Raw genomic sequence first — 26,251 nt, 5'->3', positions numbered from 1 at the left:
TCTCTCCTCACTCTTTACGTCTGTCCGTGGGCCTTTTGTCTAAACTTTTTTAACGAGCCTCTCCCCCCGGAGCTGGAAAAGTCTCAAATTACCGGCGCTCCCCGGTGAAAACATCCGTCCGTGTCATCCCCCTCTCGGCGGAAACAGACGCGGAAAGGAAAAAAAAACTCCCTAATTAAATCAAATGTTTGTTTGTTTTTTTGAGGCTTGTCAAACGCCGCTTTTGTAGCTTTTAATTGGACGTTTTTTTTGAAAATGTGAAAAGTCGGAGATGTTTACGGCCTCCTCGCGCTGCGGAGATGTTCAAGCGATGTCGTGCAGGAAAATTAATTAAACCTATGGTGCGTTTTGACGGATCGTTTGTGTTGCACTAATTCATTCGTCTGTTTTTGCTGTTTAAGGAATGGAAAACATTTGGAGATATGAGAAGTTACAGTAATGGGTTCTGTGGGCGATTTCACAAAACATATTAAAAGTCTAAATGTACATAAGGTCTGACTCCATAAGATCATGTTAAACACATTTAAACAGTTAAGTTTAAAATATTAAAGTATTAAAAAGTGAAACGGAGAGAGGAGGAGAGAAGAGGGGGAGGAGGAGAGAAGAGGAGAGGAGAGAAGAGGAGAGAGGAGGAGAGAAGAGGAGAGAGGAGGAGAGAGAAGAGGAGAGAGAAGAGGAGAGAAGAGAGAAGAGGAGAGAGAGGAGAGAGGAGGAGAGAAGAGAGAGGAGGAGAGAGGAGGAGAGGAGAGGAGAGGAGAGAGGAGAGAAGAGGAGAGAGAGGAGAGAGGAGGAGAGAAGAGAGAGGAGGAGAGAGGAGGAGAGGAGAGGAGAGGAGAGAGGAGAGAAGAGGAGAGAGGGGGAGAGAAGAGGAGAGAGGAGAGAAGAGGAGACAGGAGAGGAGAGAGAAGAGGAGAGAGAGGAGAGAGGGGGAGAGAAGAGGAGAGAGGAGAGAAGAGGAGAGAGAGGAGAGAGGAGGAGAGAGGAGGAGAGAGGAGGAGAGAGAGGAGAGAAGAGGAGAGAAGAGGAGAGAGGAGAGAAGAGGGGGAGAGAGGAGAGAAGATGAGAAAGTAGGAGAGAAGAGGAGAGAGAGGAGAGAAGAGGAGAGAGGAGAGAAGAGGAGAGAGGAGAGAAGAGGGGGAGAGAGGAGAGAAGAGGAGAGAAGAGGGGGAGAGAGGAAGAGAAGAGAGAGGAGGAGAGAGGAGAGAAGAGGAGAGAGGAGAGCAGAGGAGAGAGGAGGAGAGAGGAGAGTAGAGGAGAGAGGAGGACAGAAGAGAAGAGAGGAGAGAAGAGGAGAGAGGAGGAGGAAGGAGTTAATCAGAAAGGAGAGTGTTTCATAAACCCCACGTTATCTCTTTTTCTAGAAAAAAAATTGATCCAAACTAGCCTCGGTTTAGCTTCGATGTCTCAGGAACCGAGGCACGAAGAATTAAACAGTTTTCACCCACGTTGAGCTTAGAGTCTCAGCTTTCAAACAAGCCACAGCATGTGTCCATAGCTATAACACAGAATACACTGTGGTGCTACAAATATCATGAAAATGGTCTAGATTGTTGACACTCAACAGCAAAACACTCAATCAAAAAGTTCTCGCCAAGCGTGTTCGTTGATCCCAAGGTCCGAGGAGAAGCCACCAGAATCCAGTAGCTTTAATCAAAGAAGATTTATTCCTGATAACAATTACCATTTCTAAACACAGGTTGTCTGAAAGCTAAAGTCCCGAACAATATACACGGTTCTCGAACGGGACGTCCCAGGAAACGACACCGTCTAACTGCGCTCTTACAAATATATATCAGAAAAAATGTGACGTTCACGAAGAGATGGGAGATGAGTGGAGCTCAGGCCAAGGTCATCAAGCCTTTCTCTCAGTAGTTTTCCACTAGAAGTGTCTTCCTGTTGCCTTATATGGAGTTATTAGGGCACCGAACGTCTCCACAGGTTTGAGCAAAAGAATGCAAGAGCAAGAAATGTGGTATTGTAACGGCAATGTGTGCGTGAAAAGATTGGTTTTAACTGAAACTTAAAGCACATAGATTACACTCATGAAAAAAACATTCAATAGCATTATAAAATATAACATTAGCTAAAAATCATCAATTTTCCACAGTTCTTTGAGGCCAGTCTTGTGGTTCTAAACACAGACTATACCGTCATTTCTTTGTGCTTTGTAGGAGAACACTGTGAGATCTTGTAGCTCTTGGTGCATTTAACCAATAAGAACCCAGACCGTTTTTCTTTACTCGATGGAAGGAGAGAAATACGTAGATTCCAGAGGTGAAAAGGTCAAGTCTCTGTCTCTTACGGTTCTGTAGCTCACTTCACTTCGTGTTGATGAATGTGCTCAGAACAGTGATCTTGGCTGAGAAACATCCTGTTAAAGTCTTCAATCCGAGAACCAGGCTGTTTAAATGCACACGCCATGAAAAGAGATCGAGAACATGTGGTGTTTCAAAACGTAATGTCGTTGAAAATTGACTTGAAACAGAAATATTTAGGTATTTAAAGGAGAGAGTAGGAGAGAAGAGGAGAGAGAGGAGAGAAGAGGAGGAGAGAGGAGGAGAGAGGAGGAGAGAAGAGGAGAGAGAGGAGAGAGAGGAGAGAAGAGGAGAGAGAGGAGAGAGAGGAGAGAAGAGGAGGATAGAGGAGGAGAGAGGAGGAGAGAGGAAAGAGAAGAGAGGAGGAGAGAGGAGGAGAGGAGGAGAGAGGAGGAAAGAGGAGGAGAGAGAAGGACAGAAGAGGAGAGAAGAGGAGAGATGAGGAGAGAAGAGGAGGAGAGAGGAGGAGAGAGAAGGACAGAAGAGGAGAGAAGAGGAGAGAGGAGGAGAGAAGAGGAGAGAAGAGGAGGAGAGGAGGAGAGAGGAGGAAAGAGGAGGAGAGAGAAGGACAGAAGAGGAGAGAAGAGGAGAGAGGAGGAGAGAGGAGGAGAGAAGAGGAGAGAAGAGGAGAGATGAGGAGAGAAGAGGAGGAGAGGAGGAGAGAGGAGGAAAGAGGAGGAGAGAGAAGGACAGAAGAGGAGAGAAGAGGAGAGAGGAGGAGAGAGGAGGAGAGAAGAGGAGAGAAGAGGAGAGATGAGGAGAGAAGAGGAGGAGAGGAGGAGAGAGGAGGAAAGAGGAGGAGAGAGAAGGACAGAAGAGGAGAGAAGAGGAGAGAGGAGAGAGGAGGAGAGAAGAGGAGAGAAGAGGAGAGAAGAGGAGAGAAGAGAGAGGAGGAGAGAAGAGGAGAGAAGAGGAGGAGAGGAGGAAAGAGGAGGAGAGAGAAGGACAGAAGAGGAGAGAAGAGGAGAGAGGAGGAGAGAGGAGGAGAGAAGAGGAGGAGAGGAGGAGAGAGGAGGAAAGAGGAGGAGAGAGAAGGACAGAAGAGGAGAGAAGGGGAGAGAGGAGGAGAGAGGAGGAGAGAAGAGGAGAGAAGAGGAGAGATGAGGAGAGAAGAGGAGGAGAGGAGGAGAGAGGAGGAAAGAGGAGGAGAGAGAAGGACAGAAGAGGAGAGAAGAGGAGAGAGGAGGAGAGAGGAGAAGAGGAGAGAAGAGGAGAGATGAGGAGAGAAGAGGAGGAGAGGAGGAGAGAGGAGGAAAGACGAGGAGAGAGAAGGACAGAAGAGGAGAGAAGAGGAGAGAAGAGGAGGAGAGGAGGAAAGAGGAGGAGAGAGAAGGACAGAAGAGGAGAGAAGAGGAGAGAAGAGGAGAGAAGAGGAGGAGAGGAGGAGAGAGGAGGAAAGAGGAGGAGAGAGAAGGACAGAAGAGGAGAGAAGAGGAGAGAGGAGGAGAGAGGAGGAGAGAAGAGGAGAGAGGAGGAGAGAGGAGGAGAGAAGAGGAGAGAAGAGGAGAGAAGAGGAGAGAAGAGGAGAGAGGAAAGGGGAGAGGAGAGAAGAGGAGAGAGGAGAGAAGAGGAGAGAAGAGAAGAGGAGGAGAGAGGAGGGAAGAGGAGGATAGAGAAGGACAGAAGAGGAGAGAAGAGGAGAGAGGAGGAGAGAGGAGGAGAGAGGAGGAGAGAAGAGGAGAGAAGAGGAGAGAGTAGGAGAGAGTAGGAGAGAGGAGGAGAGAGGAGAGAAGAGGAGAGAAGAGGAGAGAGGAGGACAGAAGAGGAGAGAGGAGGAGAGAGGAGGAGAAAGGAGAGAAGAGGGGGAGAGAGGAAGAGAAGAGAGAGGAGGAGAGAGGAGGAGAGAAGGAGAGAAGAGGAGAGAGGAGTTAATCAGAAAGGATAGTGTTTCATAAACCCCATGTTATCTCCGTTTCTAGAAAAAACAATTGATCAAAACTAGCCTCGGTTTAGCTTCGATTTCTCAGGAACCAAGTCACGAAAAAATAAACAGTTTCCACCCACGGAGAGCTTAGAGTCTCAGCTTTCAAACGAGCCACAGCATGTGTCCACTCAACAGCAGCCAAACACTCAATGTGTTAATAAAGTTTTAAAAAATGTATAGTTTTAATTCTCTCCACAAAGATCCGGTGAAATTAGACAATGAACCAGACTTTTATGTGACTATTAGTCTGACTTCCGCCGACTTCCATTCCTCTGTGGACCTAATTCCGCGATTGCATTACGATCTGAGTGCACCCAGACTCAGTGCTCCGTTTGTAAACAGCCAAACCCTGCACCGCGACCTCATTTCAAAGCGTTTGCTCCCTCAGTTTTAGTGCGCCCTGTATTATAACGACAAGACTCTCCATTTGCAGCCGCTTCAGACTCGGATGTCGCCCGGCTCGGATTGCTCTGGATCCGGCACTAACCAGATCTGCATAAAAGCACTCCCCGCTCCTGGTTTGAGTGAGAAATTGGCCTCATTCCGCCGTACATCGAAAACAAGCGCACGCGGGACCTGCATCAGAGCGTTCCCGGAGCTCTTCAGACCCGACTCAGCCGCAACACGAGCGCTTTGCACAACAACTCGCTTTTATCAAACACAGGCTAATATTAGAACAGAACAAACTCGAGGTAAAGGACTCGGCTTTCTTTACAAGCAAATACAATGATGTCTTTGTTTCTCACAGAGATGGTCACAAAGCAGCATTTACTCCCCTGTCCCACTTTCTCAATCAATATAGAGAACTATTAACTATCCTCCATTGTTTCCCAATTGAGTCATTAAAGAAATTGTGCTAAAATAAAGGCCTTTAATGTCACTGAAGAACATCACAGTTGCTTCCTCTGTTATGCTATAAATCAGGCGTCTCAGACATGCGGCCCGGGGGCCAAATGCGGCCCGCGAGGTATTTGTTGTGGCCCGCAAGATGATTTCTTATTTATATTATATGCGGCCCGCCAGTAAATTGCATTGAACAGCCACAATCATAATTGGGGGCTTACACCCACTCTCAACAGGCCACTACACACTCTGGCTTTTTAACGCACCTCACTAGATAGGGTGTACAAATTGGACATGTCTTTGATCTAATATCAATAACAAATAGTGGATAGTAATGACAATAAGGAAGTGGCAAGATGGCAGATTATAAAGTCCAACATGACTATAATATGAAATCGGACATTCACTGATAATGACAAGAATGACAATTGTTGTTTGATAAATAACAATAACTACCAATTACATGTATTACTATTTTGTATTAGCATACTGTGTTAATGATATGAAATGGTCAAACCTCCTTGTTTGCCAGTGCTGCAAAAGTCTGTTGATTGTATGTTGACAATTGTAGCAACAGTAGGATAAAACTTAACTCACAAATACATATAGGTATATATTTGTGTACTGAAACTAGTATAGAATACTCAGAAAGGATTGTACTTTGTTTATTTAATGTAAATGTGAAAGAAATGAATAACTGTAGCTTCATGAATTGCAAATGTAATGTACATGAACAAGGGGTCGGCACTACACTGCAAAAAGTATTTAACTAGATCAGTATAAACATCTCAATTTGAGCATAATAATCCAAATTTTAGTTGTTTTGACTAGTTAAGAAGTTGTTGGGCATTTGTCCTGGATTATTTCACTTGTTCTGAGATGTTTCTGTCTCGTTTCGATACATTTTGTCCTTATTTCAGGTCATTTTCTTTGCCAATGGGGTAAGAAAATTGGTCTTATCTCATTGGCAATTTTACTTTCTTATTTCAAGCGAGATTTACCCTAGAACTGGTCTTTAATGTCCTCAAACAAGCAACGTGAACTTGGTCCGATCAGGAAAAGTGTCTAAATGAGTGAAAACCGCTCAAAACAAGATACATTTCCTCAATTCAAGTCATTTAAGCCAATGCTTGATATTGACTTTTTGTAGTGTAAGCTTTTGCTTCAGTCGACTCCCTTTGAGCTTCCATTGACTGTATGATTGTGAAACTATGGAGAAAGAGAAAATATTAATTGCTCAAATAAGCTACACAAACAAACAAACAAACAAACAAACAAACAAGCTTAATAAAAAAGGTTAAATCTGCGGCCCCCGAACAACACTGGGTTTGCATAGAACTACATTTCCCATGAGGCACCGTGTTAGCGCCAATGCCGCTCTTCACTCCACAGAGTAGCATAGCGGACCGTGCAGACGTGAGAATGACAACATCAGACAGAGGAAGGAGATGCGGCGCTTCTGCAGACGAATTATCAACTTTTTTCAACAAAGACACGGACTAAAAGCAAGCGACTGAGAGAGAGGAGCTTCTGAAACAGGTGGAGACGTCAGAACGTGAGGGGGAAACTTTAGGTGTTCAATTAACATGTGTATGAAAAGTTACAGCAAAAAGCACCTTTACCATCTTTACCTTTATGAGATTACAAAGCGAACACATCGTAATTATTGTTTAAAAGCGTCACAACAGTAAAGTGAGGAGCCTTTTCTCTCCAACTCTCTCTCAGAGCAACATTGTGTGCTCACAAGAAGCCCATCATGTTAAATCATTTCATCTTTATTAATGTGTGACCACATGATCCATAGTTAAATTAACAATAGAGAATATGGAAATGCATAAAAAATACTGCAAATAACTACAGCAACATTGACAGTAAATAATATAAGACCCATCAATTATTTAACTGTAGGTAAGAAAAAGGTCTGAGGTCAGTGATTCCACATTGGTGTATCCTGAGATCAGCTCAGTCTGTATAATGGCATTTACACATTCATTATATTTATGTGACAGGGTAATTGTAAATTAACACAGTACAAAACAAGTTTGTCGCTGATTTTTAACTCCAGTCCTTGGTTGGGCCTTTCTACGCTACATTAAAATGACATCTGTAGTACATTTTGCATTTCTTTCTAAGACAGACCTGACTGAAAGATCATTCACTGGTGCCCTGAACCAAAATGAGATTAATTTACAAAAACACTGTCTGAGTCTTAGCTTAAAATGTGCAGATAGGTGATGTACAGTTTATTTTAAGATATATTATAGCAAACAATCAAAAGTTGCTAAATCATAATTGGCTTAATAGAAAAAGGTTAAATCTGTTGCGGCCCTCGACCAACACTGGGTTTGCATTTTTGGCCCCCGCTCCAAATGAGTTGAAGACCCCTGCTATAAATGAATAAAACATCCAAAAATCCTGGTCCGAAGCACGTTCTCCTCCATGTTTTGATCTTACTTTGTCCTTTTTCCACCGTTTGATTACTGACCTAACCTCTTCTGTCTCTGGTGATCGATGAGCCTCTGATATCAGGTTCAGCTGCAGCAGACAAAAGTGTGCCTGAGTTTCCCTGAAGCAGATTCTAAAGCAGGGGTCCCCAACTGGAGGTCCCGGGTCCAGATCCGGACCTCCAGAGGCTTTCGTCCGGACCCCAAAAGCCTTTTCATTCTCTCAATATACTTCATTTCTAAGGCTGAATTCAAAATGATCCAAACAATTTGAAAAACATTGAAATAAGATGGCAACATTGGTGATTTCCACATCACCTATCTCCACATTTTTTGTAGAAATTCTAAATGCATAGATTTGAGTCATTGAAACCCTTCGATGCTGATAACCTGAGTTTGTTTTTCCGCTTCATTCCGTGTCTGACAAACATGAAGGTCTAAGATATTAACATGAGTAACCCGTGACTGACCGGATGATGCTTTTGCAGGAGATCAGTGACGGGGAGATCATGGAGCTCACTCACTCGGCCCTGGGCAGGATGACTGTGATCCGGCAGATCTTTCCCCAGTGGAGAGACGCCTCGAGCCGCTGCGTCCGACAGAGCCACCGCATCTCGTCCCTGCTGTGCGACCCTCAGGAGGGCTACCTGCAGAACCTACAGGTACCATCATGCAACAGGGATTACAGTTATTACATTAATGAGTTATTACTGTGGAGGTAAGTAACATGTGGAGTTAGCCCGATGAATCACAGTCAGAAGATCAGGAACCGCGAGACCACCGGGTAAATTAGAAGTGTTCATTTTCAGCCTCTCACCAAACCCACTGAACATCGATGTAACGACTGTGTGGCTGTTCACGAGCTCGCCATCAAATCACCCATAAAAGAGCACCTGGTCTGAGATGAACAAGACCAATAAATATTCTTATTATACGGCTCTTCACAACGTAAGTAGAAGCTCCGTTGATTTGAATGGGATTTCCCAACGTTCTACCGGTCATTATTTTCTGATAAAGGACCTCTGAGAAAAATAATGACGCTGCCAATGGCAACGGAGTTCGTGCTTTCATATCACTCCGCACGTACGTAGCAGCGACACTGTCTCTGTCCCCGTCACTGAGAGAGAAGTTGGGGGAATCGCTCGTGAAGTTAGTGTGAGTCTGATTTTCAACTTACCCATAGATTCACCACCATTCTTCCAACTGCGCCTTCAACTAAGTAGCTAGGCTAGCTACTAGCCTTGCTGCCTCTAGCCTAGCAAAACGTTGCCGAGCAACGCGCAAACTTTTGGGAACTATTTGTCACGGAAGTCATTAAATAAACCTTTCGACCTTCATAAAAGTGTACGGAGTTTATGTTGTGTGTGTTCAGTTGGCAAATGGCCGTATAATAAGCGGGATAATGTATAGAACGCTGGTCATTATCGGGAAAATAAGCACCGACAGGGCGAACCGGTCTTGTTTCGCCCAGTTCATTATCCCTTACATAATGAACTGGCGAGATTGAAACTAATTAAGCAAATTCAAGTGTACACAAGTCATTCATAAATCACTCAAATATGTGTTGTCGCTGTGGGGCGGTTTGTAGCCTCCGAATCCGAGGCCATGGTTCTCCATCGGAAAAAGGTGCTTCCCTTCTTCAGGTCGGTGGGGAGTCCTCGCCTCAAGTGGAGGAGTTCAAGTATCTCGGGGTCTTGTTCTCAGTGAGGGATGGAGCGTGAGATCGACGGGCAGATCAGCAGTGATCGGCCTGTCGTGGTGAAGAGGGAGCTGAGTCGGGGCAAAGCTCTCGATTTACCGATCGATCTACGTTCCCGCCCTCACCTATGGTCATGAGATTTGGGTAATGACCGCAAGGACGAGATCGCGGATACAAGAGGCTGAAATGAGTTTCCTTCGCAGGGTGGCTGGGCGCACCCTTCAAGATCGGGTGAGGGGCTCAGGTACCCGGGAGGAGCTCGGAGTAGAGTCGCTGCATCTGTTCCAGATGCCTCCTGGTGGGCTCCCTCGGGAGGTGTTCCAGGCATGTCCTAGTGGAAAGAGGCCTCATGGAAGACCCAAGACATGCTGGAGGGACTATGTCTCCGAGCTGTCCTGGTGTCGCCTCAGGGTCCCCCCAGCACAGCGGGAGGAGGTGTGCGTGGATCGGGAAGCCTGGGCATCTCTGCTGAGACTGCTGCCCCCTCGACTCGGCCCCGGATAAAGCGGAAGAAGATGGATGGATGGATGGATGGATGGATGGATGTTGGCTACAGTCTTACAATATTACTCAATCCATAAAGTTTAATCAATTAAAGATTCAATCAAACAAGTCTCTGATTCACACGTCCCAAGAAACAGCCAGCTCTAGACTTGAAATGAGCTGCCAAATCTTATTATGTGATTTTGTCGTTGCTTTGTCATTACAACTACTGTAAGTGAATGTACATGAATAACTGTGTGTCCTCACCTGTAGGTCCCGCCTTCACTCTCCTCCCCCCCTCGTCTCCTCCGCAGGTGTCCAACCTGTACCTGTACGACAGCGTGCTGATGTTGGCCAACGCCTTCTACCGTAAACTGGAGGACCGGAAGTGGCACAGCATGGCCAGCCTCAACTGCATCAAGAAATCCACCAAGCCCTGGAACGGAGGCTGGTCCATGCTGGAGACCATCCAGAAGGTAAAGGGGGGAGGGGTTAGTGGATCCGACCAACAGAAAGTATTAACTGGGATATGAGTTAGCATTTAGCTCAGAGGACACTTTTAGATGATCATTTGTGTCTAAAGTAACATCTTCAAAGAGGAAAAACAGGCTAATAATCACCAAAACCATCGACCAACCGCTTGATGAGGACGAGTGCCTTGGTGTTTGGTCACAGAGCAATTATTTGACAAAAACACCGCGAGGACTTTTACTTTACATTTGAAAGAGGATACTTTTAATAAACTGAACTCTTTGCTCCTGTTTCTGTAATGAAAGAATGAAAGAGTAGTTCTTCCAAAACTGTCATTAGAAGCAGTGCTAGCTTAACCCCTTAACTCCCACCTGAACCGAGCACATTTTCTCCAGTTTGGCTTTACCCCAATCCAAAAGCTTCTGGAAAAATGGACAAAATGAGACGAAAACAATGATGGAAATGGGACAAAAAAGTGAGAAAACATTGACAAAAGAGTGACGAAAAAGTGGCAAAAATGTCACAAAAATGTCACAAGAAATTGACAAAAAAATCTACGAAAAAATGACAAAAATGTGACAAAACAATTACAAAAAATATGACAAAAATTTGATAAGAATGACAAAAATGTGATAAAAAATGTCACAAAAATGTTGCAAGAAATGGACAAAAAAATGACGAAAAAATGACAAAAATGTGACAAAAATGTGACAAAAAATTACAAAAATGTGATAAAAAATGACAAAAAACTTACAAAAATGAGTTGAACACCCAACAAAAAAAATCTGATGACGTGAGGAAAAAGATCCTCTCAGTTCAGGTGGGAGTTAAGAGGTTAACAAGCCTTTAGTTATTTCTTCAGCTGTTCGTCATATTCTACTCTTCTTCTCAGCTGGAGGCGATCGTGGGCAGTTTCTCGATCTGCAACAGCGTCGGCTTTCGGTATTTTGTCGTAATAGACGAGTTCTGCGTCTCATGAGCCTCGTTTTGCCGCTGTTTCCAACACAAACTCACACACATCCAACAGGAAACGACTCCGCGTCCACAGACCAGGAACGACCGTGTCCACAGCTCCCCCGACGTGATGGATGGTCCGGCTCCGGGCTGGTCGCTCTTTTAAAGGCCGCGCTCCGAGGCGGGTTTTAGACTTTACAGAGTTTATTCCGGAGACAAAGTGAGACAAAAGACACACGTCACCGAGTAAACTGCGGCCGTCAGGCGGAAAAGGTCAGAGAACAGAAACTAAACTGAATGAAGACAAAAGGTTCAGACCAGCAGTGTTTCTCCACAGCTTTTAAAAACAAGCCAAACTGTGCCAATATTAAGGCCCTAAAAGTTTTTAACCTCTTAACTCCCACTTGAACGGATCCTATTTTCTCCAGTTTGGCTTTACCCTAATCAAAATGCTTCGTCGGAAAAAAGCACCAATATAGCCACAAAAAATGAGAAGAAAACAAGGATGTAAACGCGACAAAAATGTGACAAAAATGTGACAAAAATTCAACAAAAATGTGACAAAAATGTGACAAAAAATCAACAAAAATGTGACAAAAATTCAACCAAAAAGTGACAAAAATGTGACAAAAATTCAACAAAAATTCAACAAACATTTGACAAAAATGTGACAAAAATTCAACCAAAGAGTGACAAAAATTCAACAAAAAATCAACCAAAAAGTGACAAAAATTCAACAAAAATGTGACAAAAATGTGACAAAAATGAAACAAAAATGAGACAAAATGTGACAAAAATAAGACAAATATGTAACAAAAATTCAACCAAAAAGTGACAAAAATTCAATAAAAATGTGACAAAAACTCAACAAAAATGTGACAAAAATTCAACCAAAAAGTGACAAAAATTCAACCAAAAAGTGACAAAAATTCAACAAAAATTCAACAAAAATGTGACAAAAATGAGACAAAAATGAGACAAAATGTGACAAAAATGAGACAAAAATGAGACAAAAATGAGACAAAAATGAGACCAAAAAGTGACAAAAATTAAACAAAAATGTGACAAAAATTAAACAAAAATGAGACAAAAATGAGACCAAAAAGTGACAAAAATTCAACAAAAATGTCACAAAAACTCATGTGACAAAAATGAAAAAAAAAAAAAAAAAAAAAACATATAAAAGGTGGCACAACACAGCAACAACACGAGGAAAAAGATCAGTTTTGTGGGTCTTAGCTTTCAAATGAGGTGTTACACAGCCAAAAGAGGACAGAATGCATTTGGTTTAGGCTGGTGGTAAGAGGTTAAAAAGCATAAAATGATATTCCCACTGGCATCAAATATAACACCCTGGAAATAATGCTGTGTTTGCGAGTTGGTCTCCGACTCAGAGCAAAGCCGTGGTGCTTATACAGCTTATATCTAAGACGTATAAAGCTGCAGTATAATTACGTTACAGTAAATTGTCCATAAAAGAGACTGTAAATCTTAAGTTTAAGTTGAAATAAATAAAAAAAGCATGTGGTGCTCGCCTTTCTGGGGCCCTACAGTGCGGCATTCCAAGGCTAATCGACGAAGAGCAAACACATTTAGAGGAGAAAACAGTTATACTGTGCAGCAGGGCAGAAGTGGAACATTATGACCTCAGTTCAGTTCAGAGCCTCTAACCATTTGCCACAGTCAGACACTATTTCTGAACCTCTTAACCCCTGCCTTAAAGGGACTATACAAAATTTAAAAATGTCAAAATGATGTATTTTCCTCCCCCTACATGTTCCTCCATGTCCTAATGTGTAGAATGTGCTCAGAACTGTTCACCACAACTGCCTCTAAAATTCTGCACTGTCACTCAGAAAGGTGTTAATTCGGGTCTGAAGTGCCGTCATGCACGAGCTTAATATAGAAGCTGCAGTTACACATATGACCTGAGGTGGCAGTAGTGAGTATAAAACGGCTAACTTGCATCTAGCCCCTTTAACACAACGTCCATCGTCTGCGTACAGAAAGAACCGGCTCTGCTCTCAACAACTCCCACTTTCCTCTGTTCGATGTGGTGTTTGCACATCTTAAGAAATGAAACTGGAACCGGGACTGAAGTGGGCCTGACCCGGTCTCTCTTCCTCAGGGGAACATCTCCGGTCTGACGGGGCTCATGGACTTCAAAGACAGCGGCTCCAACTCCCACGTCCACTTCGAGATCCTCGGCTCCAGCTTCAGCGAGACCTTCGGGAAAGACATCAAGAGGGTGAGTGTGGGACCCGTTCTTCTCAAAGTGAGGGAACACGCGACATGTTTGATAAAGACTGAAAACGCTGGAATATCATTAAAATGTTAACTTTAGGCCTCATTTTATTTGAGCAGTAACTGTATTTAATTGTATTCACGCCTGCGACCAGGTAACGGAAAACTGGACTGAGCTTAAATACATTTGCAAAACTGTAGTTGTTAGAGACGCTCTTATCGTGTTGCCTTCGCTGGTCATTTTGACCCGCTGTTATGTCCCGGGCATTTGGATTTTTTTAGAATGAGAGTAAATAAAACACATGTTTTGAGTAGATACAGGATTTTCAAATATGTTTTTCTTTTTGTAATTGTAATAATAATTGTCCATATGTTATGTTTTTACTAAATATTTGAGTTTCAGAATATGATATGACTCTTATGCAGCAGAAGTCTGAAGTTCTGTCTAAAGCAGAAGCTCCATGACTTCCTTCTTCACTTCTCAGTCTGTGTCTGAAGAGCAATGAGGCCTCAGCCTTTTTACTGCAAACAAAGAGCTCACTGTATTTAGCCTCATGTTACTGTCACTCATGGTGTCTGACCTAAAGTCTCACTCTGAAGAAAGTCAACTCACATTTACACTGAGAAGGTTGGAAGGGCGCCCCCTTGTGTCACCTTGCATCCAACTGCCCGGAACGTAACAGCGGGTCAAAATGACCTGTGAAGGCCACACAAGGGTTAAATTTAAGGGAATTACCAGTTGAAGCTTGTGTTTTATTTTGGGCCCAAGAATTGGGCCCTGTGGAACACCCCTGGTGCAAAACTTAAGAGATGATTGCTCTGAGTTTAGAGATTTTCCTCAGCTGATAAAAACAGTTCTTGTCAGCAGTTCTTTGTTAAAGATCACGCCAAGGCTTGCTTTAAGGGCCTCTCTCACCTGCCTTGAGACTAGTTGGAGACTAGTTGGGGACTTGAGTCTCCAAGTTGTCTCCGTGAAAACGAACAGGTTTCATTTCAGCACAGACTGTACAGAGACTTGAAAAGTCTGCATGTGGTCTCCTCATTGTCTCCGAGAGGTCTACTCCAGAGGTCTACACGGTCTCAAGCAGCTGTGGCAATGTGTGGTGTTTCTGTGACGTCCCTGCAATGACACCAAGGAGATCTTAAAAAAAACTCCATATGACTGTTTGAGATCTCCTTGGTGTCCGACAGGTCTTGGAGACATTGCAGGGACGTCACAGAAACACCACACAGGTTGAGGAGTAGAGTTCCACACATTGCCACAGCTGCTTGAGACCGTGTAGACCTCTGGGAGTCTCCGCTGAAATTGAACCTGTTAGTTTTCCCAAGACTGCCAGTAGATTCCCCTTATCTCCAGAGGACGTCTCTGACACATCTCTGTGACTAGTACTAGTGAATCCTGGAATGGCGTGATCTCCAGCTGCTCAGTTTGGTCTGAATTCAGTTGCAGGGAATTTGCACCGAGCCGTGGTTTAAATTGTGCAAGACATTTGAGCAGAGAGCTCAAATTCTGGATCTCAAAGGTCTTAAAAGAACAGTAAAGCTTAAAATGGCCCAGTAAAAAGGTCATTGAAAAGCTCAGGTTTAGTCCTTCAGTGTCCACTCTCCTCACACTATAGACCCAGATCCACTCATTATGTCAGCCATTATTACGTATTTGATTATGAGCATGAAGAAAAGCCTTGTGTCCTCGCTCCGAAGGCCACACTCGCTCCACACTCGCCCCCCTGCTAACCCCGTTTACATAATTTCGTTTTAATTCTGAAAAGCGCCGTCACCGCTTTTATTCTGAAAAACCATCAGCCGCCCAAGTTTTTTTTTGTGTCGGGAACAAAGGCTGCTCTTTCGAAAGCAAACATTTATTTTTCCGAGCGGCGGGAGCAGAGAGGAGAAAAAGGCCGGCGATCACGGGGATTATTACGTTATGGAAATGTGAAAACATAACGAGGTCTTTTGTGCGAAACTCATCCGTGGATTTGGAACAATGAGGAGCGGAGGAGGCGTCGGTGATGATTGGTCACTAATATAATACGCTGATACTGTATTGAGCTAAGTACAGACACTAAACATTAAAAAACATATATATGGATAGACACGGTCCACCTGGTCACGTGTTGGAACCTTTTCTTATAACACGGGAGCGGGAAAACACTGACTGAAATATCTGTCTTTTAGTCACAGTTTTAGTCTCATAAGTAACTCTTACAGAGAGGCTGAGGGACTCCATGGGCTCTCGGTCTCTGGGAGTGGACCTCTCCTTCTGTGATCCTCCCTGAGGTTTCTTTTTTCTCCCCAGAGGCGTAGCTTGCCATTAGGCAAGGCAGCTGAATACAAAACGATTGATTGATTGACTAGATGACACGGACTGGGTAGGGTTAGAGGTTTAGTGGAAGCCCTGGTTTACTCCTGGTTTACTCCTGGTTTAGCCCTGGTTTAGCCCTGGTTTAGCCCTGGTTTAGCCCTGGTTTACTCCTGGTTTAGCCCTGGTTTAGCCCTGGTTTAGCCCTGGTTTAGCCCTGGTTTACTCCTGGTATAGCCTTGGTTTACTCCTGGTTTACTCCTGGTTTAGCCCTGGTTTACTCCTGGTTTAGCCCTGGTTTACTCCTGGTTTAGCCTTGGTTTACTCCTGGTTTACTCCTGGTTTAGCCCTGGTTTAGCCCTGGTTTACTCCTGGTTTAGCCCTGGTTTACTCCTGGTTTAGCCCTGGTTTACTCCTGGTTTAGCCCTGGTATAGCCTTGGTTTACTCCTGGTTTACTCCTGGTTTAGCCCTGGTTTACTCCTGGTTTAGCCCTGGTTTACTCCTGGTTTAGCCTTGGTTTACTCCTGGTTTAGCCTTGGTTTACTCCTGGTTTACTCCTGGTTTAGCCCTGGTTTACTCCTGGTTTAGCCTTGGTTTACTCCTGGTTTACTCCTGGTTTAGCCCTGGTTTACTCCTGGTTTAGCCCTGGTTTACTCCTGGTTTACTCCTGGTTTAGCCCTGGTTTACTCCTGGTTTAGCCTTGGTTTACTCCTGGTTTAGCCCTGGTTTACTCCTGGTATAGCCTTGGTTTACTCCTGGTTTAGCCCTGGTATAGCCTTGGTTTACTCCTGGTTTACTCCTGGTTTAGCCCTGGTTTACTCCTGGTTTAGCCCTGGTTTACTCCTGGTTTAGCCCTGGTATAGCCTTGGTTTACTCCTGGTTTACTCCTGGTTTAGCCCTGGTTTAGCCTTGGTTTAGCCTTGGTTTACTCCTGGTTTAGTCCTGGTTTACTCCTGGTTTAGCCCTGGTTTACTCCTGGTTTAGCCCTGGTTTACTCCTGATTTAGCCTTGGTTTACTCCTGGTTTAGCCTTGGTTTACTCCTGGTTTAGCCCTGGTTTAGCCCTGGTTTAGCCCTGGTTTACTCCTGGTTTAGCCCTGGTTTAGCCCTGGTTTACCCCTGGTTTAGCCCTGGTTTACTCCCTGTTCCCTCGCGCCTCAGCCCTGCTTTCGTCCTTGCATTTCTCCGTCCGCTCTCTGCACATTTCTCTCCTGGTTCACTCCTGGTTTACTCCTGGTTTAGCCCTGGTTTACTCCTGGTCTAGCCCTGGTTTACTCCTGGTTTAGTCCTGGTTTAGCCTTGGTTTACTCCTGGTTTAGCCTTGGTTTACTCCTGGTTTAGCCCTGGTATAGCCTTGGTTTACTCCTGGTTTAGCCCTGGTATAGCCTTGGTTTACTCCTGGTTTAGCCTTGGTTTACTCCTGGTTTAGCCCTGGTATAGCCTTGGTTTACTCCTGGTTTAGCCCTGGTATAGCCTTGGTTTACTCCTGGTTTAGCCTTGGTTTAGCCTTGGTTTAGCCTTGGTTTAGCCTTGGTTTAGCCTTGGTTTACTCCTGGTTTAGCCCTGGTATAGCCTTGGTTTACTCCTGGTTTAGCCTTGGTTTAGCCTTGGTTTAGCCTTGGTTTAGCCTTGGTTTAGCCTTGGTTTACTCCTGGTTTAGCCCTGGTATAGCCTTGGTTTACTCCTGGTTTAGCCTTGGTTTAGCCTTGGTTTAGCCTTGGTTTAGCCTTGGTTTACTCCTGGTATAGCCTTGGTTTACTCCTGGTTCACTCCTGGTTTAGCCTTGGTTTACTCCCTGTTCCCTCGCGCCTCAGCCCTGCTTTCGTCCTTGCATTTCTCCGTCCGCTCTCTGCACATTTCTCTCCTGCTTCACTCGTGGCTCGGTCCTGGTTTACTCCTGGTTTAGCCTTGGTTTAGCCTTGGTTTACTCCTGGTTTAGCCTTGGTTTAGCCTTGTTTTACTCCTGGTTTAGCCCTGGTTTAGCCCTGGTTTACTCCTGGTTTAGCCCTGGTTTACTCCTGGTTTAGCCCTGGTTTACTCCTGGTTTAGCCCTGGTATAGCCTTGGTTTACTCCTGGTTTACTCCTGGTTTAGCCCTGGTTTACTCCTGGTTTAGCCCTGGTTTACTCCTGGTTTAGCCTTGGTTTACTCCTGGTTTAGCCTTGGTTTACTCCTGGTTTACTCCTGGTTTAGCCCTGGTTTACTCCTGGTTTAGCCTTGGTTTACTCCTGGTTTACTCCTGGTTTAGCCCTGGTTTACTCCTGGTTTAGCCCTGGTTTACTCCTGGTTTACTCCTGGTTTAGCCCTGGTTTACTCCTGGTTTAGCCTTGGTTTACTCCTGGTTTAGCCCTGGTTTACTCCTGGTATAGCCTTGGTTTACTCCTGGTTTAGCCCTGGTATAGCCTTGGTTTACTCCTGGTTTACTCCTGGTTTAGCCCTGGTTTACTCCTGGTTTAGCCCTGGTTTACTCCTGGTTTAGCCCTGGTATAGCCTTGGTTTACTCCTGGTTTACTCCTGGTTTAGCCCTGGTTTAGCCTTGGTTTAGCCTTGGTTTACTCCTGGTTTAGTCCTGGTTTACTCCTGGTTTAGCCCTGGTTTACTCCTGGTTTAGCCCTGGTTTACTCCTGATTTAGCCTTGGTTTACTCCTGGTTTAGCCTTGGTTTACTCCTGGTTTAGCCCTGGTTTAGCCCTGGTTTACTCCTGGTTTAGCCCTGGTTTAGCCCTGGTTTACCCCTGGTTTAGCCCTGGTTTACTCCCTGTTCCCTCGCGCCTCAGCCCTGCTTTCGTCCTTGCATTTCTCCGTCCGCTCTCTGCACATTTCTCTCCTGGTTCACTCCTGGTTTACTCCTGGTTTAGCCCTGGTTTACTCCTGGTCTAGCCCTGGTTTACTCCTGGTTTAGTCCTGGTTTAGCCTTGGTTTACTCCTGGTTTAGCCTTGGTTTACTCCTGGTTTAGCCCTGGTATAGCCTTGGTTTACTCCTGGTTTAGCCCTGGTATAGCCTTGGTTTACTCCTGGTTTAGCCTTGGTTTACTCCTGGTTTAGCCCTGGTATAGCCTTGGTTTACTCCTGGTTTAGCCCTGGTATAGCCTTGGTTTACTCCTGGTTTAGCCTTGGTTTAGCCTTGGTTTAGCCTTGGTTTAGCCTTGGTTTAGCCTTGGTTTACTCCTGGTTTAGCCCTGGTATAGCCTTGGTTTACTCCTGGTTTAGCCTTGGTTTAGCCTTGGTTTAGCCTTGGTTTAGCCTTGGTTTAGCCTTGGTTTACTCCTGGTTTAGCCCTGGTATAGCCTTGGTTTACTCCTGGTTTAGCCTTGGTTTAGCCTTGGTTTAGCCTTGGTTTAGCCTTGGTTTACTCCTGGTATAGCCTTGGTTTACTCCTGGTTCACTCCTGGTTTAGCCTTGGTTTACTCCCTGTTCCCTCGCGCCTCAGCCCTGCTTTCGTCCTTGCATTTCTCCGTCCGCTCTCTGCACATTTCTCTCCTGCTTCACTCGTGGCTCGGTCCTGGTTTACTCCTGGTTTAGCCTTGGTTTAGCCTTGGTTTACTCCTGGTTTAGCCTTGGTTTAGCCTTGTTTTACTCCTGGTTTAGCCCTGGTTTTGCCCTGGTTTACTCCTGGTTTAGCCCTGGTATAGCCCTGGTTTACTCCTGGTTTAGTCCTGGTATAGCCTTGGTTTACTCCTGGTTTAGCCCTGGTATAGCCCTGGTTTACTCCTGGTTTAGCCCTGGTTTAGCCCTGGTTTACTCCTGATTTAGCCCTGGTTTAGCCTTGTTTTACTCCTGGTTTAGCCCTGGTTTTGCCCTGGTTTACTCCTGGTTTAGCCCTGGTATAGCCCTGGTTTAGCCCTGGTTTAGCCCTGGTTTACTCCTGGTCTAGCCTTGGTTTACTCCTGGTTTAGCCCTGGTATAGCCCTGGTTTAGCCCTGGTTTAGCCCTGGTTTACTCCTGGTCTAGCCTTGGTTTACTCCTGGTTTAGCCCTGGTTTAGCCTTGGTTTAGCCTTGGTTTACTCCTGGTTTAGCCTTGGTTTAGCCCTGGTTTAGCCTTAGTTTACTCCTGGTTTAGCCTTGGTTTAGCCTTGGTTTACTCCTGGTTTAGCCCTGGTTTAGCCCTGGTTTACTCCTGGTTTAGCCCTGGTTTAGCCTTGGTTTACTCCTGGTTTAGCCTTGGTTTACTCCTGGTTTAGCCCTGGAATAGCCTGGTTTAGCCTTGGTTTACTCCTGGTTTAGCCTTGGTCTACTCCTGGTTTTCTCCTGGTTTAGCCTTGGTTTAGCCTTGGTTTAGCCTTGGTTTACTCCTGGTTTAGCCCTGGAATAGCCTGGTTTAGCCTTGGTTTACTCCTGGTTTTCTCCTGGTTTACTCCTGGTCTAGCCCTGGTTTAGCCTTGGTTCACTCCCTGTTCCCTCGCGCCTCGGCCCTGCTTTCGTCCTTGCATTTCTCCGTCCGCTCTCCGCACATTTCTCTCTCTTCGCTCCGTTCGTCTTTGTCCGATTCAAATTCGTTTCTGGCCCAAACCCGGAGCGTCTGAAAGAGCCTTTTCACCGCGAGCCGCCGCTGAAAGAGACCAGGCTTTGATGGAAAATACCAAATCAAAAGCTTCAAAACAGGCCCAGGGCCACTCGCACCAGCCCGTGGACAAACCCAGACTCTCCCTTTACACTTTTTTCCAGTCCGTGCTTAATTTCCCGTAAACGCGGCGTAATAAACCATTTCCACAGCGTGTAATCGCCAAATATAACAATCATTCTTTCTGGATTATTATGAGAATAACATTAGCGCCTTCATTAGAGCTCATTGACGTCCATTATCCTGAACTCCGTAATGGTTTATTAAGCCACATTTACAAAAGGCTCTCAGAGAAAGTGTGATGTTGATCGGGCTCAAAACAACAGATTTTATGAGTAAACGTAATGTTCATAAAAGCGCTTCTGCTCGGAAAGTACTGTATATAAATCATTTACAGTTTTAAAGGAAGACATTGGAAGGCATAGTTTCCTTTAGCAGATAAACAAAGGCGTTATTATTTTCTTTCTTTCTTTCTTTCTTTCTTTCTTTCTTTCTTTCTTTCTTTCTTTCTTTCTTTCTTTCTTTCTTTCTTTCTTTCTTTCTTTCTTTCTTCCTTCCTCCCTTCCTTTCTTTCCTCCTTCCTTCCTTTCTTCCTTCCTTCCATTCTTCCTTCCTTCCTTTCTTTCTTTCTTTCTTTCTTTCTTTCTTTCCTTCCTTCCTTCCTTCCTTCCTTCCTTCCGTCCTTCCTTCCTTTCTTTCTTTCTTTCTTTCTTTCTTTCTTCCTTTCTTTCTTTCTTTCTTTCTTTCTTTCCTCCTTCCTTCCTTTCTTTCTTTCTTTTCTTCCTTCCTTCCTTTCTTTCTTTCCTCCTTCATTCCTTCCTTCCTTCCTTCCTTCCTTCCGTCCTTCCTTCCTTTCTTTCTTCCTCCCTTTCTTTCCTCCTTTCTTTCTTTCTTTCTTTCTTTTCTTCCTTCCTTCCTTTCTTTCTTTCCTCCTTCATTCCTTCCTTCCTTCCTTCCTTCCTTCCTTCCGTCCTTCCTTCCTTCCTTTCTTTCTTTCTTCCTTTCTTTCTTTCTTTCTTTCTTTCCTCCTTCCTTCCTTTCTTTCTTTCCTCCTTCTATCCTTTCTTCCTTCCTTCCTTTCTTTCTTTCTTCCTTTCTTTCTTTCTTTCCTCCTTCCTTCCTTCCTTCCTTCCTTCCTTCCGTTCTTCCTTCCTTCCTTTCTTTCTTCTTTCAAAAGGCTCTCAGAGAAAGTGTGATGTTGATCGCGCTCAGAACAACAGATTTTATGAGTAAATGTAATGTTCATAAAAGCCCTTCTGCTCGGAAAGTACTGCATATCAGAGGTGGGAGGAAGTCACTAAATGCAAGTCTCGAGTCAAGTCCAAGTCGTGAATGTCCAAGTCCCAAGCAAGTCAATCGGTCATGGGCTCAAGTCAAGTCAAGTCAAGTCAAGTCAAGTCAAGTCTTGCTTTAGTCGGCAAGTCACCTCAAGTCACAAACGCCAGCATGTCGTTTAATCTTGAAAATAACAAGTGCTTTCTCAAGATATAGTGATTTTGAACATTTAACTTTTTAAAATCTCATGGATTTGGATTTAAAGTTTAATTAATATTTAATCACCAAAAAATTCAAACTATATATATTTTAAATGCTCCAGTCTATGTACAAAATTACTGGGACAGCCTTTTAAGGAAGGAGGCCCGGGGGGGGGGACTCCGCGTAGCCCTCATTCCCGCTGTCACTGGGCTGTGGCGGATGCGTAAAATAACCTCTAAATGCTGTAAACTTTGTGTGAACGCTTTAAAACATCGAAAAGCCCCAAGATTCCTGTTGATGAATCAGCTCTTACATGGTGGTTCTGGAGGCTCCGTCTGCGCTGTAGGTCCAGCCCATTGTTTCAAACGTTTTCCTGTCCGTAAATCTCCTCCTCTTCACTGTCTTTAGAAAACTTTTAACGCATCAAAAGAAACACGTGGTATTTCCTCCTGCCTTTTCGCGCTGTATTGATCAGACGCTCCGTCGGGAAACCGAACACGCATGTGGATAATCACCATAATGTAAACAAAGATGCGCCGCTTTTACGAAATTAATCCTGATCTTTCCACAGTTTCACTCAAATAAATAATAACTATAAAGTCACAGCGAGTCATTGGGAGTCACTGGCCTCAAGTCCAAGTTAAGTCTCGAGTCACAAACAGCAAGTCCCAAGTCAAGTCAAGTCTTTTTGGAGCTTTGGTCAAGTAAGTCTCAAGTCCCGAAAATTGCGACTCGAGTCTGACTCGAGTCAAGTCATGTGACTCGAGTCTCCCACCTCTGCTGTATATAAATCATTTATAGTTTTAAAGGGACACATTGGAAGGCATAGTTTCCTTTAGCAGATAAACAAAGGCGTTATTGCTGCTCTGACTCAACATCTTTACATAGATTTATAAGAAAAACAGTGAGTTCAAAGGCTTTTTCTCACTTTGTTCTGACAATAATAAGTGCGAGTGAATAGGGAAACTTTTTCTATGTAGAAATATAAATCTGAAACTTCTGCTGTGGATCACCGACATAAATATGAGAAGAAAATGTTTTTGTAATCTGTCATGTTTTCTTATGGCTGACATTTCACACATTTTTGGCAACGAAATCTGAATAATGGATCGAGCCTGGTTCGAGTTTGTGGTTTTTATTTTTGACATATTATTTAAGACTTTTTCTGAGGGATTTTGGAAACTGTGGAAAAATCTTCAAAATATTGTGAAGCCCAAGGCTGGAAAGTTTGAGGTCTTACGTGGAGATATTGTTGCAACAATATGAGAAAAATACATTTTGAGAAAATGGCTCTTGAAATTACAGTTTCCCAAATAAATCTATCGCAAAACATTAAATCGGTGCAATAATTAATCATGTCATTGTGAAGATTAGGTATTTTTTTGTTTCCAGGTGAAAGTTTGGCCTGTACTGTCTCTCCTTTTGCTCCTACAGACTCACTACAAAATATTTCTTCCCAGAGATTCTTCATTATCTAATTCCTGCTGGTTCAATGAGTTTTTTAGGTCAGTTAGAATTAAAAAAAATATATATCTTTTTGTTAAATTCCAGAATCATGAGAGATGGGAATTTTATTGCTTTTTACAAAACCAAACTTACATTTTTGGAGACGTATCCTGTGGTCGTAAGGTGGCCTACAAATGTGTCTCAGCTACACCAGTTCTGTTTGGAGGAATGAACCAAAACTCCTGCAACTATTGTGAGAAGCTGGTGTAAGGAAATCCAAAACGTTTGATAAACATTTTGTAGAAAATTCTATCTCTTCTCTCTCTTCTCTATTCTCTCTCTGGAATTTGACAAATAGAAATATTTTTTTAAATTCTAATTGACTTAAAAAAAAATCTGGTTTCATGTCTGACAGTGAGAAAAAAAATGCAAATGTGTCTTTTTATAAAGTGTATGTAAACATATGGTTCCCGCTGTATAGCCCATGGTTTCCACTGCGGCATTAAAAGTCAATAAATCACAATTAAGGCCTTTAACCTCTTACCACCAAATGCATTCTGTCCTCTTTGGCTATTATGTAGGCCTGTGTAACACCTCATTTGAAAGCTAAGACCCACAAAACTGATCTTTTTTGTTGAATTTTTGTCACTTTTTATTGAATTTTTGTCACATTTTTGTTGATTATTTTTTAATTGAATTTTTGTAGAATTTTTGTCACATTTTTGTTGATTTTTTGTCACATTTTTATTGATTTTTTGTTGATTTTTTGTCACATTTTTATTGATTTTTTTTTTTATTTTTGTCACATTTTTATTGAATTTTTGTCACATTTTTATTGAATTTTTGTTGATTTTCAAAAAAATTAAAAAAAAATTCAATAAAAATGTAACAAAAATTCAACAAAAATTCAATAAAAATGTGACAAAAAATCAATAAAAATGTGACAAAAAATCAACAAAAATGTGACAAAAATGTGACAAAAATCCAATAAAAATGTGACAAAAAATCAACAAAAATGTGAGAAAAATTCAACAAAAATTCAATAAAAATGTGACAAAAAATCAATAAAAATGTGACAAAAATGTGACAAAAATTCAATCACATTGTCACATTTTTGTTGAATTTTTGTCACATTTTTGTTGAATTTTGTCACATTTTTGTTGCGTTTACATCTTTGTTTTCTTCTCATTTTTTGTGGCTGTTTTGGTGTTTTTTTCCCCAAGAAGCTTTTTGATTGGGGTAAAGCCAAACTGGAGAAAATGCGATCCGTTCAGGTGGAAGTTAAGAGGTTGAAGTCTCATAAACAATTAAACTCGACTCAAACTGGCTTTAAATCTAAATCGCTTAGACAATCAGCTTCGTAAGGTTCATTGTGTGGAAGGTAAAGACTCTGAAGTGGGTCACATGATGCACTGACGACGCTGTAATGCCTCCTCTCGTCCTGCAGTTGGCGACGTGGGACTCGGAGCACGGGCTGAACGGCAGCCTGAAGGAGAGTCGCATCGAGAACGGGATGCAGGGCGTCACCGTGAAGGTCGTCACCCTCCTCGTAAGTCACAGTTCCACAAACAGAGCCTTTCCCCCTCACAGCGAGGCGGAGACACTGGCAGGTTCGGTATCCACGTGTAGCACGAAAGGCTGCGACCCAGATGACGCTGGAATCCAAATATGGTCATTTCCTTTGTGGGAGACAGCACCGGCTAAAGATGGGAGAAAATGAACACAGGGCGCATGTGCAGATAGGGCCTTCCTTCCTTCCTTCTTCCCTTCCTTCTTTCCTTCCTTTCTTTCTTCCTTCCTTCTTCCCTTCCTTTCTTCCTTCATTCCTTCTTCCCTTCCTTTCTTCCTTTCTTCCTTCCTTCCTTCTTCCCTTCCTTTCTTCCTTCCTTCTTCCCTTCCTTCTTTCCTTCCTTCGTTCCTTCCTACCTTCTTCCCTTCCTTCTTTCCTTCCTTCGTTCCTTCCTACCTTCTTCCCTTCCTTCCTTCCTTCATTCCTTCTTCCCTTCCTTTTTTCTTTCCTTTCTTCCTTCCTTCTTCCCTTCCTTCCTTCCTTCCTTCCTTCCTTCCTTCCTTCCTTCCTTCCTTCCTTCCTTCCTGCCTTCCTTCCTTCGTTCCTTCCTTTATTTCTTTATTTCTTTCTTTCTTCCTCCCTTCCATCCTTCCTTCCTTCTTTCCTTCCTTTCTTCCTTCCTTCTTTCCTTCCTTTCTTCCTTCCTTCTTCCCTTCCTTCCTTCCTTCTTCCCTTCCTTCCTTCCTTACTTCCTTCCTGCCTTCCTTCCTTTCTTTCTTTCTTCCTTTCTTTCTTTCTTTCTTTCTTTCTTTCTTTTTTTCTTTCTTCCTTTCTTTCTTTCTTTCTTTCTTTCTTCCTTCCATCCTTCTTTCCTTCCTTCCATCCATCCTTCCTTCCTTCCTTTCTTTCTTTTTTCCTTCCTTCCTTGCTTCGTTCTTTCCTTCGTTCCTTTCTTTCTTTCTTTCTTTCTTTCTTCCTCCCTTCCTTCCTTCTTCCCTTCCCTGCTTCCTTCTTCTTCTTTCTTTCTTTCTTTCTTTCTTTCTTTCTTTCTCTCTCTCTCTCTCCCTCCCTCCCTCAAAAAATGACCCAAAAAAAGACAAAAAAATGACAAAAATGTGACAAAAAAGTTACAAAAATGACTTGAATACCCCAAAAAAATTACGTGAGGAAAAAGATCCATTTAGATGAGTTTTGTAGATCTTAGCTTTCAAATGAGGCATTACACTGGCCTACAGGATTTGGGTAAAGCTGAACTGGAGAAAATGTTCTCAGTTCAGGCGGGAGTTAAGATTTTCATGTTAATTTTTCGTCGTCAGAATTACACAAATGAAGGCAAAACATGGTTAATTCCAGTCATTTAAACTCCTCAAGACTTTAGATTTTGCATCAAGTGACGTCCTGAGACCAAAAAGTTTGAAAACTCCACAATAAAGAAGAAAAAGAAAATGCGCTCGGTGAAGGCGGGGTAGGAGGTTAAAGATGCATTTTCCTTCAGCTCTCGCTTTAAAGTCTGTCAAAATTACGGACAGAAAAGAACATTCAAAACTTCCCGAGTGGGAGAATAAAAAAAAAAAAGCGCTTTC

General features: G+C 43.4%; 1 protein-coding gene across 1 annotated transcript in view; it reads left to right on the top strand.

Moving 5' to 3' along the window:
* The window catches only part of LOC306978542 (glutamate receptor ionotropic, delta-1-like), a 712,475-nt gene that overhangs the window by 614,162 nt on the left and 72,062 nt on the right, over positions 1 to 26,251 (top strand). The window contains exons 5-8 of the mRNA XM_079577146.1: positions 8,015 to 8,188; positions 10,023 to 10,184; positions 13,262 to 13,381; positions 24,606 to 24,707. Of these exons, the coding sequence (XP_079433272.1) occupies positions 8,015 to 8,188; positions 10,023 to 10,184; positions 13,262 to 13,381; positions 24,606 to 24,707 (558 nt within the window). The remainder of the gene's footprint in view (positions 1 to 8,014; positions 8,189 to 10,022; positions 10,185 to 13,261; positions 13,382 to 24,605; positions 24,708 to 26,251) is intronic.

Source organism: Gobius niger, assembly GCF_951799975.1.
Source record: "Gobius niger genome assembly, chromosome: 19".
In the NCBI taxonomy this organism is placed as follows: domain Eukaryota; kingdom Metazoa; phylum Chordata; class Actinopteri; order Gobiiformes; family Gobiidae; genus Gobius; species Gobius niger.
The sequence above is the reverse complement of the archived record's forward strand: the minus strand, read 5'-3'. Positions and strand labels throughout refer to the sequence as shown.